Raw genomic sequence first — 14015 nt, 5'->3', positions numbered from 1 at the left:
AACTTGTTACTATTTATTATTTCGATTTAGTTTTAATAATAAAACAAATTATTTACTCATATTTTTGGTATGTTAGACTTAATAATAATTCATAAAAATTGATAGAGAGATAAAAATACCTTTAGAAAATAGAATGCATATAAATAAAAAAATACCCTTAAAAAATAGAATGCATAAATAAAAAATAAAATATTTAGCGGGAATACTTTCTTTGTTTTCCCGCGTCTTTCTCATCTCTGTTAAATGTCCGAAACAAACACATATCTCATCTTCATCTTCAGATCTCTTCCCCAACTTCAAAACCTCCCACAGTAATGATCTCGTGGGGGATTTTTCCCCCAAAACAGCCGATTCCCTGTTACTTTGTATAACTAGAACTTAACCTATTCATATTTACTACTTTTCCTCCTCAAACAAAAACAAAAGTGTGGGAAAATTAGAGCGTGAGAGGGGAGGCCGCCATTGCTGAAGAGATCTCGACCTTGGGGAGAGAAATAACAACTATCTCTCTTTGTTTTTTGTTTCCTATCAGCTGATTTATGTTTTGTTGTATGTATGCGTGTAAAATCAGTATTCCAGCCGACCCAGGCGAGTCAAAGATGTTGCTCACCAAGATGTTCCGAGTCCTCACCAAGACGCTCGAGACCGCAAATGTAAAAGCCGCTTGTATTATTCAAAAAATATTTTTAGTGTTTTCTATTTCAATTTCGAGAGAATTTTCGATCTATCTATCCATGACTTTCAAACGTGGTCATTTCAACTCGAAATTGATATTAGTTTTCTCATCTATTGCGCTATTGAAACTAAAAATCCAAGATTTTTCATGATCTCTGTTATTGAGTTGAGTTGATTTGTTGGTGCAGTGTCCACACATGCTTTTTAATGACATACCTGGAACCGGCAAAACTACCACTGCCCTCGCCATTGTTAAGCAGCACTATATATTTGAACTTTTTTTTTTGTTTGTTTTAGTTTCTTTCTGGTAATTTTCTTGTTAGCTAGTTTGACTGATGAACATTAGTAAAAGAATGTCATGAAAAAATCCGCCCTAAATTTAATAAGATCTGCTTGGGAATTTTAGGTATTGTTAATTGTCATTTAGTGCTGTTTATTTGGTTTTACAGTCAGGAACTGTACAAATGCAGGGTTCTTGAGCTGAATGATAGTTATGAGTGTGGAATCAGTGTATACAATATCTAAAATTAAGAATTTTGTTGCAGTTGCTGTTGGTTCTGGGCATCAAGGGTATACAAGGTGTAACTCAAATATAGTTTACCTTCTTTTATTACTTTCTGAGTACCTCTCTCATATGAGTTTTATTTGACTTTTATTCTATCATATCATAGCCACAGTTTGATTAATATTGTGATGCAGGTGTTATGGTTATCCTTGCCCACCTTTTAAGATTATCATCCTTGATGATGCAAATTCAATGACTGAAGATGCACAGGCAACTCTCTCTCCCTATTTTTTTTTTTTTAATTTTATAATTATTTGGCAGTGATATACAAGTAGTAATATAAGTATCTTGTTTTTGTGTTGCAGAATGCCTTGTGTCATACAATGAAAACCTACTCTGATACAGATGGGAAATACTAGCACAAAAAGTTCCCAAACCAAGAGTAATGCGGGTATACTCAAGCCACTTTTGGAAGAAAATATGAACACTATAGTGTAATGCATATCTGCAATCTTAACTTCGGACTCAGAGTTCACTATGAATCTTTTGCTTTCTAATGTTGTTAAAGTAGCTTCTTGAATTAGTATTATGTACATGTTCTTATCTGTATTTGTTGTGTGATTGGTTATATTATAGGCTCTCTTAACCTTAAGTTCCATATCACAAGGAGATTTTCGTCCTACTATCATACTATCACCTTTTTGCAGGTAATAAGGATTACTACTTTTTTTGCTTCCCTTTACTTCTCATAAATTTATGTTTATTGAAAACAATATTTATATTTCCAAAACCAACTAATCACATATTATACAGAAAATGGTAAAGCTAATAAAAGCAAACAATAGGATTACGAATACATACCAAGACTTAAAAAAAGAATAGTAATTGTATCGTAGTTTACACTTTCCCACCATTCATGATCTGAGGTCTCAACTTTTCTGCATACATAAACAAATTTTTATTTTTGTGTCCAAATATGCTATTTTTAATTCATTGGAATTTCAACAAATCAACAAATGTAAAGCTGTTGATAAACACTACAATTAGAAATACGTACCAATAACTAAGGAATAAGAATACTTCTGTTGTAGCTTACAATCCCCTTCTCGTTTATGTGGCTTGTCTTGTTTTTCTACCTGTTATAAGTTAACAATAAAATCTGTGTCAACATATGTCATCTTTAATGTAGTGGAATTGCAGATGAAGTGTAATACTATTAAAAGTAACAGATACATACAAAACAGATTCTAGTTTCTTCTCGTCCTCTGAGCTTCTTTATGGGTGTATGGGTTCATGGTGGAATAACTATGATATATAGCAATAAACTAACCAATTCCCTAAAGTAATGAAAATTATGTTATCATTATTTGATAAAGTTAAAAAATATAGATTTTGTTTCATGATTTGTCTAACGTGATAATCTTGTTTGTTATTTTTATTATTATCTTTTTCAGAAAGTGGTTTTCATCTGATAATCTTATTTGCTTTTTAGTGATAATCTTAAAAGTTAGCTTTAAAATTAATATATGATCGATAGTTTTATCTGGTTTTTACCTGTTTGATAAGGTTTAACCTTTAAATCTCCTAATTAATTTTCTTTGGTGTTGCAGATAAGGAATAGGTTCAAAAGGTGCCAAGTTTTGCTAAGCTACAAAAAAACCCGGTTGCTGAAAAACGGGTTTAGATTTTTTAGTTTCACAATAGATCCCGGTTTCTTAATGAAAAACGGGTCTTATAAAGTTTATCCTTTTAATTCCGGTTTTTGTATTTTAGAACCCGGTTTTTTAAACAACCGGATCTTATGGTGTGCCTTCGCGCTCATTTGTAATAGCGAACATATAACCCGGTTCTTTACTATAAACCGTGACATACCATGATTTTCAATATAAAGCCCGGTTTTTGCACTATATAACCCGGTTTTTTCAAAAACCGGGTCCTATATGGCGAGTCTTATGTGCTGTTTTGTAGTAGTTTGTTTATGATCTTTACTAAATCGTTGATCAATTAGAAGTCTATCATTATTGGTTCCCTTCACTGATGGATATATAGGTATATATTTATAGATATAAGACATATGTAACTACTAGATTTCGGTTTGACACTAAATATCATGTTGTTTTCAGACTAATGTAATGTTTTGTTACGATAATTTCAATCCTCATTTATATATCCATTATGTTCGCATGGTAGATAAATGTTCATCCCATTCATGATACCATTTTTTTCTTGATTTCTTTCAATGAATCCGTTAAATTAAGAAACAAAAATCTATAACATATATAAATATTCAATTATCAACATTACAAGGTTATGACTAAGACAAATTGTTTTAACTGCTGTTATTCCCTATAAACATGCATTTTAGATTGCAACACATTTAAGAACTCAAAAAAACAAATAATGGTAAATTTCTTAGTTACCCTCTTTAAGGAGTGTCCTCGTCCTCAAACGTCATCTTCGGTTTCACACCTACAGTAAATTATAACATCTATGTACTTGTTCAAGCCTATCACAAATTTACTTTCCCTATTAAATTTCAAGAACTCAATCAAGATCCCAACCACTCCGAAGAAATCAATATTTGCCGACTTTTAATCAACTTTAAGAATGTGATAGTTAAGAAATATAATTGTACATGATATAATAATAATGTTCTGAATGAACCAAAAATAAATAATCTCAAACAACATATTGTAGCTATCCTTCCCATATTTTTCTATTCAATGTACATAGAGTTGAGTTTGATCCATTTCATATAAATCTCCATTCCGTACAAGTGATGTTTTCATTTAAAGGGGAAGCCGAGGAGGGAGAGGGAAACCAATCTTTTGGATAAATTGGACGAATTTGGTAATAAAACTAAATGAAAAGGAAGATGTTAGGGGAATTTGCATACAGTTGTATCATCAATAAGTTTTAACACCGAAATGGGCAAAACGTTGATAATTTAGCGAGATTTCATATATATTTGTCGACGATATGTATTAAATCGTTAATCAGTTGGTAGTCCGCCGGTGCTGATGGTTCCCTTTACCGACAGATATATAATTAGTTTTAGTTTTAATTAGTTTTAAGGATTTTATTTTCCCTTATTAACAATTAAAACAAATTTATATTAGGTATGATGTCAACCACCGGTCCAAATATGACAAATTTGCTACTTTTGATTTGCCAGACGTATAGAAAAAAAAACCCACCGCTCCTGCCCTTGTCCAGAAGAATAATGTTAGTTGGCACGCGTCAATAGATATTGGTGCATCCATTAGCCATCATGACATCCTTCAGTAACAAGGATGGTTCCTATTGAAAACTGTCAACGCAGCCACACCTCTCTATATAAACGATATCAGTACTACTTCTCACAAACATAACATCTCTCTCTCTCTCTCTCTCTCTCTCTCCATACAAACAATAATGGCAAAGTCGAACTCTAATCTTTGTGCAGTTGTTCTTTTAATATCAATTCTAATAGTAGCAGTATCAGCAGGGAGTTTTTACGATGACATGGACATCAGTTTTGGGGGTGAACGTGCTAAAATTCTGAATGGAGGTCAGGATCTTTCACTTTCACTCGACCAATACTCTGGATCGGGTTTCCAGTCGAAGCACGAGTACCTGTTTGGAAGGTTCGACATGCAACTCAAACTAGTACCAGGCAATTCTGCTGGCACCGTCACCACATTCTACGTGAGTACCATCGATCGGTTCCAATCTTGAATTTCATATCTGAATTAAATATATATATTGTGATCACTCATTTGTATTAATCTTTTAAAGGCTGATAATAACCATGTCTTTGTATTAAATCACATTAGTTGTCATCACAAGGTGCGGGTCACGATGAGATCGACTTCGAGTTCTTGGGCAACTCCACGGGAAACCCTTACACAATTCACACCAATGTGTATTCACAAGGGAAAGGAAACAAAGAACAGCAGTTCCACCTTTGGTTTGACCCTACCGCAGCCTTCCACACCTATACCATCGTATGGAACAGTCTAAGAATTATGTAAGTCACGCATCCAACATAAACATTAATTGGTTCTCTTCCTTTCTCATGTTTTTCTGCTGTTCCTATATAAAGCTCTTTGTCTCTTCAGTTTCTTGATAGATAACATACCAGTAAGGGTGTTCAATAACAATGATGCTGCTGGAGTCCCATTTCCCAAGAGCCAACCCATGAGGGTTTATGCCAGCCTGTGGAACGCGGATGACTGGGCAACCCAAGGTGGGCGTGTGAAGACCGACTGGACTAATGCGCCTTTCACCGCGTTATACAGGAAATTCAATGCCAATGCCAAAAAAGTTGGTCCCAATTCAGTATCTACAAGCTCAATAAATGATGACCAGTCATGGAGTACCCAAGGACTTGATGCAGCTGGCCGAAATAGGATCCGATGGGTGCAAACCAAGCACATGATCTACAACTACTGCAACGACCGCAAACGGTTTCCCAATGGTATTTCAGCGGAATGCAAGACCTCTAGATTCCTTTAAGCCTGCTTACTAACTTGATATCCATATTTTTTATTCTTTATTGATCGATTTCTGATCTTCATGATTATTTATTCTTTGATTCATTGTAAACATTCAAATTGAAAATACAAATAAATACACAAGTATAAGATTCCATGTACACTTTAAAAACGCATTGTCTAACAGCACACTACAATAATTGAAATATCTTTTTCGTTCATATCTAATTATATAGTTTAGTTGGTCAAAATCGAAAGTCATTAGTAAAAACATTATAATTTCTAAAATCCTTTTTTTTTCGACACTACATACAAACTTCATTATGTGTAGAATTAACAACAAAAAATGATCCTAGAGGTCTATCATTGTTTTCGATAGGAAACATTGTATGTGGAAGAAATGGCTAAAGTCTCGTATGCCTTAGTTAATTGTAACTTCATGTATATATGATACGTTATGCACTAGATCTTAAATTGTAATGTAGTGGGAGGCGGTAGCAGGTTTATGTCAAATACAAGAAAAAAATTAGGAAGGGATGAAGTGGTCGTTATGCTATTTGAAAAGCACTTATGTGGTTACCTTACCTTTCAGAAGAAAGAAACTAGTCATAGAAGGCTTCAGTGATGTAGATAAGAGATGTTCTAGATATTTAGGGAAAACCATAACAGGGTTTTTGTATACCATTGCGGGTATAACCATCAGTTGGATATCCACACTTTGGAAAGAGTATTCATCTATTAACCATAGAAGCATAATGAATGGAAATTGAAAAAATTATCCTTAGAACTTATTTGGTTGAAAATTTTCATATATTTGGGCAAAAAAAGACTGTGTCCTACTTTATTAAAACCATAGTGCATTTCACCTTTCAAAGAATCTAATCATTCATGATAGAACAAAGTATGTGTAGATGAAGTAACGGTTTATCAAACAATCAATTAGCCATTGGACTCGGAACCCAAAGAAGATCCTTGGTACTAAGAATCTAGTAGACATGTTTTCCAAGGCAATCATGATACAGAAGTTGAATCTATGTAAAGCGTCAATTGGTTTCTAGATACTTGGAAAGATAGTTGGAAAGAAGGAAGGCCTATAGAGAGATGTGGTTAACAAAGATTAAGTTTAGGTGGCAGAAGATTGGTTGATTATTTTCCACCTGGGATATTGTGAGTTGAGGAGCCTGATCTTTCTTTCAACCACATTGTCGCTATGAAGACAAAGGAAAGGGCTCCTATTACTGAGTTGCTACAACGAAAGACTTCTCGGTAACTTTAGGTGTAAGTTGTACTAAAAAGATTAAAAAGTACTATCACTACTAAAAAACAGCACTTTAATGGCATGCGAACCATGGCACACAATGATTTATGATACATAAAACTCCCCGTGATACTCCAACTACCCGATGAATTGGTTATTCCTAAACGAGTCATGAAGGGTGTAACGAACATATTCTGTCTCCACATTGGATCAAGAACAGGGTCAGAAGGATCAAAAACTGCTAATTCATACAGGGCCATAGAACCGGCCCAACCAGCAACCAAAGCTGTATGCATTATATGAAAAGAAAGCAAGCATCCGGGATCATTCAATACAACGGTATGAACACGATACGAAGGCAAACCCATGAAAATACCCCTTGATGAAAGAAAAAAGACACTACATAACTTTATTGCATTGGAAATATACTATGGCTATGTGATGGACCCCCTCTTTAGTGGATTATTTCAACGCAAGGGTTCAGCTCTCCCAAAATTTGAAGCATTTAGGAGACAAACTTTTGCGTGCCCTAAAATTAATGTCACAAAACAACATTGAGGGTACCTATCAAAAAAAGTATGTCGTATAAGCATGTCATTTTGTAAGTTTTCATGAGGAATGACACACGTTTCCCATCCTTTAATAACTAGCGGGGGGGGGGGGGGGGTGGGTTGAAAACCCGAAAATATTAAAAAACCTCGGCGCCTTGTTCTCTAATCACCTCCCATTCGTCATTTTGATGTCTATGATGCGTCTCCTCCTTCTTCTGTACAAACATCATCCGAAGAAAACCCAATGACATTTCGCGGTTGTGCATCTCCCTTTCTTCTTTTTGCAGCTCTACAAAATGTTTAGGTTTATAGGGTTCATTAAATCTCGTCCTTTACACACATCATTTATTATTCTCTCTTTCTTATTCATTAACACTCGTTCTCTCATGACTCCTGTGACTTGGCCGCCTAAAATCTTTCCTCCATTGTGCAGCTGTCTTTGCCGGAGTCCAGGTCGTTACTGGAGACTAGAGTGAACATTGATGTCGCCTAAGCCTCAGCGAGCCTCCAATGTACCGGATCTCTCTCTCTCTCTCTCTCTAACTTGGTAATAACTTATTCGTTTTATAAGTATATTATTTTTTTAAACTTTTTAGGTTTGAAATATTGATTATGATTGGAAATTGTTTTCATTTGTTACAAAATCCAATTGTTACTTTGTAATTAGATTGATGATTTTTTTTTGATGATTTAGTGTTAGCGTTCTTAATTTTCCTTTTGGTTTGTGCTTTCTAATACGAAAAAGATTATAGATAGTTTATTTTCATGGAATGTTTGCTTTTGCTTGCTAAATTTTCTGTAGGGGAGTTTGTAAATGTATGGTATTACTATGCATTTAGCAAATCGATTCTCCATTTTATTACCATCCTGAAATAGAAGATAAAACTATGTAGGTTGTTATACATGTTATTTGTATTAATAAAAGTTGTGATAACTTAGAAGATGAATCCATGAAAGCTAAAATGGTGACTTTTATGTAACCCATTAAAGAAATAAGAAACCTTTTTTTTAATAATCTTGCTTTATTTAATTTGCAACCATTTGGACTCTTGGTAAATTAAATGAAAGTGGAAAAGAATCTTGGAGCAATGAAGGAGAAACACACGTGACTGTCATTGATGGAATCTCTAGTCGAATCAAACATTTATTCATTTAGTATTATATCACTTGCTATTAGTTTTTGAGTATTGTTTTTTTTATAGAGAGGAGGCAACTGGGGTAACTGGATCTCTTGCAATAGGTGTAGCATACTTTGGTGTCATCAAATCGACCAAAAAATGGATTGAAGAAACACATGTGAATCTTAGAGGTCCCTAGGCTAATATGGAAAGATAATGGACCAAAGGGACTATATAAAGGATCGGTTGGGTCTCATGTTTCAATTGTTGCGTTTGAGGTAGGTGAATTGGTCTGAATACAAGTCTTAATCGGAGATGGTGTATTGTTAGGGGAATTGATAAGATATGATGAAATAGTTTTTGTATTACATTTATTTAAACATGGGAATGATTATTATTATTTGACATACTATATCTTTTTAAATGGATTGTCTTTTTTTTTTTTTTTTTTTAATGATATGCTATTTTATATTTTGAGACAATAATTGTCATCTAATTTGGAAATTATTAAATCCATTTAAAAAAATATTTTTTTAAAACCTTTAAAATTGTCTTTCTTTATGACACGAGCTTTAATGATACGCACTGTGTGCGTAAATGCGCGTCGTAAGGTTACGACACATAAATGCGTGCGGTCTTCCTTTATGATAGGCCCTTCATTGACACGCATTTGCGTGTCATATGTATCCTTCTATGACACGCAATTCTTGTCATTAAAGGATATTTTTCTATTAGTGTATTTATCTAAAAATTAAGGTCCAGAATTTTAACTTTGTTACAGAAGATGCAAGCACAAATGAAAACTTAATAAAAATACAATAATTGCATATTAGGCTCAAATAGACTGCAACATATAAGTTTTAACACCAAAATGGGTAAAAATGTGCTAAATCAGGAAGATTTCATATATATTTGTCGATGATTTGTATTAAATCCTTAATGAACTGGAAGCCAACGTTGAATAGCTAATAATGCTTGTATGTATTTATACATTTGAGACATGCATAACTATTAGATGTCGGTTTGAAACTAAATATCATGTTGTTTTGAGACTAATCTAATGTTTTGTTACTATAGTTTCAATCTCTCGTGTAAATATGTGTTATGTTCACTGGTAGATACATGTTCATCCCATTCATGATACCATTTTTTTCTTGGTTTTTTTCAATAAATCCGTTAAATTTAAGAAAAAAACTATAACAAATATAAATATTCAGTTATCACCATTAAATGGTAATTTCTTATGTAGCCTCTTTAAAGAGGTTCCTCGTCCTCAAACGACATCTTCAATTTCACACCTATAGTAAATTGCAGTCACAACATCAATCCTATGATGAATTTACTTTCCCTTCCAAATTTCAAGAAATCAGTCAAGATCCCAACCTTTTCTTTTTATGATAACTTTTAATTAACATTAAGAATGTGATTGCTAAAAATATAATTGTACATAATATAATAATGGATAAAGTATAATGAATTAAGAATAAATAATCTTGAAAAACAAATTGTAGGTTTCCTTCCTATATTTCTTTATTTAATACAAGTAGAGTTGCATTTGATCCATTTCTTATAAATCTCTTATTCGTGCAAGTGATGCTTTCATTTAAAGGGAAAACCGAGGAAGGAGAGGGAAATCACAATTTTAGATTAACTGATTGAATTTAGTAATGAAACTTAATGAAAAGAAGATCTTTGGGGGAATTTGCATCCGGTTTTATCATCATTAAGTGTTACCACCGAAATAGGTAAAAAAGTTGGTAATTTAGTGAGATTTCATATGTGTTTGTCGATGAGATTGTTACTTGAGGAGTCTGGTGTTCCTTTCCATTTCATGGTCGCTATAGAGACAAAGCATGGACTCCTGTTGCGGAGTGGCTTCAAGGAAAGACTTCATAATAACTTTAGGTGTAAGTTGTACTAAAAAGATAAACAAGTACTATTTGTGTTAAAACTATAGTCTAGAATTTAACTTTGTTATAGAACATGCGAGCAAATATGAAAACTAAAACGAAATACAATAATTGCATATTGGGCTCAAATAGACATCAACATATAAGTGTTAACACCTAAACAGGTACAAATTTGCTATATTAGCGGGATTTTATATATCTTTGTTTATGATCTTTACTAAATCGTTGATCAATTAGAAGTCTATCATTATTGGTTCCCTTCACAAATGGATATATAGGTATATATTTATATATATGAGACATATGTAACTACTATATTTTGGTTTGACACTAAATATCATGTTGTTTTCAGACTAATGTAATGTTTTGTTACGATAATTTCAATCCTCGTGTAGATATCCATTATGTTCGCATGGTAGATAAATGTTCATCCCATTGATGATACCATTTTTTTCTTGATTTCTTTCAATGAATCCGTTAAATTAAGAAACAAAAATCTATAACATATATAAATATTCAATTATCAACATTACAAGGTTATGACTAAGACAAATTGTTTTAACTGCTGTTATTCCCTATAAACATGCATTTTAGATTGCAACACATTTGAGAACTCAAAAAAACAAATAATGGTAAATTTCTTAGTTACCCTCTTTAAGGAGTGTCCTCGTCCTCAAACGTCATCTTCGGTTTCACACCTACAGTAAATTATAACATCTATGTACTTGTTCAAGCCTATCACAAATTTACTTTCCCTATTAAATTTCAAGAACTCAATCAAGATCCCAACCACTCCGAAGAAATCAATATTTGCCGACTTTTAATCAACTTTAAGAATGTGATAGTTAAGAAATATAATTGTACATGATATAATAATAATGTTCTGAATGAACCAAAAATAAATAATCTCAAACAACATATTGTAGCTATCCTTCCCATATTTTTCTATTCAATGTACATAGAGTTGAGTTTGATCCATTTCATATAAATCTCCATTCCGTACAAGTGATGTTTTCATTTAAAGGGGAAGCCGAGGAGGGAGAGGGAAACCAATCTTTTGGATAAATTGGACGAATTTGGTAATAAAACTAAATGAAAAGGAAGATGTTAGGGGAATTTGCATACAGTTGTATCATCAATAAGTTTTAACACCGAAATGGGCAAAACGTTGATAATTTAGCGAGATTTCATATATATTTGTCGACGATATGTATTAAATCGTTAATCAGTTGGTAGTCCGCCGGTGCTGATGGTTCCCTTTACCGACAGATATATAATTAGTTTTAGTTTTAATTAGTTTTAAGGATTTTATTTTCCCTTATTAACAATTAAAACAAATTTATATTAGGTATGATGTCAACCACCGGTCCAAATATGACAAATTTGCTACTTTTGATTTGCCAGACGTATAGAAAAAAAAACCCACCGCTCCTGCCCTTGTCCAGAAGAATAATGTTAGTTGGCACGCGTCAATAGATATTGGTGCATCCATTAGCCATCATGACATCCTTCAGTAACAAGGATGGTTCCTATTGAAAACTGTCAACGCAGCCACACCTCTCTATATAAACGATATCAGTACTACTTCTCACAAACATAACATCTCTCTCTCTCTCTCTCTCTCTCTCTCTCTCTCTCCATACAAACAATAATGGCAAAGTCGAACTCTAATCTTTGTGCAGTTGTTCTTTTAATATCAATTCTAATAGTAGCAGCATCAGCAGGGAGTTTTTACGATGACATGGACATCAGTTTTGGGGGTGAACGTGCTAAAATTCTGAATGGAGGTCAGGATCTTTCACTTTCACTCGACCAATACTCTGGATCGGGTTTCCAGTCGAAGCACGAGTACCTGTTTGGAAGGTTCGACATGCAACTCAAACTAGTACCAGGCAATTCTGCTGGCACCGTCACCACATTCTACGTGAGTACCATCGATCGGTTCCAATCTTGAATTTCATATCTGAATTAAATATATATATTGTGATCACTCATTTGTATTAATCTTTTAAAGGCTGATAATAACCATGTCTTTGTATTAAATCACATTAGTTGTCATCACAAGGTGCGGGTCACGATGAGATCGACTTCGAGTTCTTGGGCAACTCCACGGGAAACCCTTACACAATTCACACCAATGTGTATTCACAAGGGAAAGGAAACAAAGAACAGCAGTTCCACCTTTGGTTTGACCCTACCGCAGCCTTCCACACCTATACCATCGTATGGAACAGTCTAAGAATTATGTAAGTCACGCATCCAACATAAACATTAATTGGTTCTCTTCCTTTCTCATGTTTTTCTGCTGTTCCTATATAAAGCTCTTTGTCTCTTCAGTTTCTTGATAGATAACATACCAGTAAGGGTGTTCAATAACAATGATGCTGCTGGAGTCCCATTTCCCAAGAGCCAACCCATGAGGGTTTATGCCAGCCTGTGGAACGCGGATGACTGGGCAACCCAAGGTGGGCGTGTGAAGACCGACTGGACTAATGCGCCTTTCACCGCGTTATACAGGAAATTCAATGCCAATGCCAAAAAAGTTGGTCCCAATTCAGTATCTACAAGCTCAATAAATGATGACCAGTCATGGAGTACCCAAGGACTTGATGCAGCTGGCCGAAATAGGATCCGATGGGTGCAAACCAAGCACATGATCTACAACTACTGCAACGACCGCAAACGGTTTCCCAATGGTATTTCAGCGGAATGCAAGACCTCTAGATTCCTTTAAGCCTGCTTACTAACTTGATATCCATATTTTTTATTCTTTATTGATCGATTTCTGATCTTCATGATTATTTATTCTTTGATTCATTGTAAACATTCAAATTGAAAATACAAATAAATACACAAGTATAAGATTCCATGTACACTTTAAAAACGCATTGTCTAACAGCACACTACAATAATTGAAATATCTTTTTCGTTCATATCTAATTATATAGTTTAGTTGGTCAAAATCGAAAGTCATTAGTAAAAACATTATAATTTCTAAAATCCTTTTTTTTTCGACACTACATACAAACTTCATTATGTGTAGAATTAACAACAAAAAATGATCCTAGAGGTCTATCATTGTTTTCGATAGGAAACATTGTATGTGGAAGAAATGGCTAAAGTCTCGTATGCCTTAGTTAATTGTAACTTCATGTATATATGATACGTTATGCACTAGATCTTAAATTGTAATGTAGTGGGAGGCGGTAGCAGGTTTATGTCAAATACAAGAAAAAAATTAGGAAGGGATGAAGTGGTCGTTATGCTATTTGAAAAGCACTTATGTGGTTACCTTACCTTTCAGAAGAAAGAAACTAGTCATAGAAGGCTTCAGTGATGTAGATAAGAGATGTTCTAGATATTTAGGGAAAACCATAACAGGGTTTTTGTATACCATTGCGGGTATAACCATCAGTTGGATATCCACACTTTGGAAAGAGTATTCATCTATTAACCATAGAAGCATAATGAATGGAAATTGAAAAAATTATCCTTAGAACTTATTTGGTTGAAAATTTTCATA

The 14015-nt window shown here is 33.8% G+C and overlaps 1 protein-coding gene, 1 long non-coding RNA gene and 1 pseudogene across 3 annotated transcripts; all 3 read left to right on the top strand.

The window, feature by feature from the left end:
* The first annotated feature begins 265 nt into the window (after positions 1-265).
* On the top strand, positions 266-3119 carry LOC145061155 (uncharacterized). 2 transcript variants are annotated; one of them, XR_013687117.1, is made up of 6 exons: positions 266-653; positions 864-1254; positions 1375-1450; positions 1546-1631; positions 1817-1887; positions 2791-3119. It is a non-coding gene; the product is annotated as an uncharacterized LOC145061155 (long non-coding RNA). The 2 variants fall into 2 exon arrangements; XR_013687116.1 differs by having other exon boundaries at positions 1546-1674.
* A 1447-nt stretch (positions 3120-4566) lies between these two features.
* On the top strand, positions 4567-5816 carry LOC145061154 (xyloglucan endotransglucosylase protein 1-like). Its single transcript, XM_079008553.1, has 3 exons — positions 4567-4867; positions 4996-5189; positions 5281-5816. The coding sequence occupies exons 1-3, from the start codon at positions 4595-4597 to the stop codon at positions 5675-5677; spliced, it is 864 nt and encodes a 287-aa protein (XP_078864679.1). The 5' UTR covers positions 4567-4594; the 3' UTR covers positions 5678-5816.
* Positions 5817-12109: 6293 nt separating this feature from the next.
* LOC145061468 (xyloglucan endotransglucosylase protein 1-like) lies at positions 12110-13365 on the top strand (annotated as a pseudogene).
* Positions 13366-14015: the final 650 nt, after the last annotated feature.

This window comes from Lactuca serriola, chromosome 7 (genome assembly GCF_051521515.1).
Source record: "Lactuca serriola cultivar US96UC23 chromosome 7, Lser_US96UC23_V15, whole genome shotgun sequence".
NCBI classification, from domain to species: Eukaryota; Viridiplantae; Streptophyta; class Magnoliopsida; order Asterales; family Asteraceae; genus Lactuca; species Lactuca serriola.
The sequence above is the reverse complement of the archived record's forward strand: the minus strand, read 5'-3'. Positions and strand labels throughout refer to the sequence as shown.

Coding starts and splice junctions, on each gene's coding strand:
- LOC145061154 (XM_079008553.1), top strand. CDS start 4,595: ATGGCAAAGTCGAACTCTAATCTTTGTGCAGTTGTTCTTTTAATATCA. Junction 4,868..4,995: donor GCACCGTCACCACATTCTAC/GTGAGTACCATC, acceptor AAATCACATTAG/TTGTCATCACAAGGTGCGGG. Junction 5,190..5,280: donor TGGAACAGTCTAAGAATTAT/GTAAGTCACGCA, acceptor TTGTCTCTTCAG/TTTCTTGATAGATAACATAC.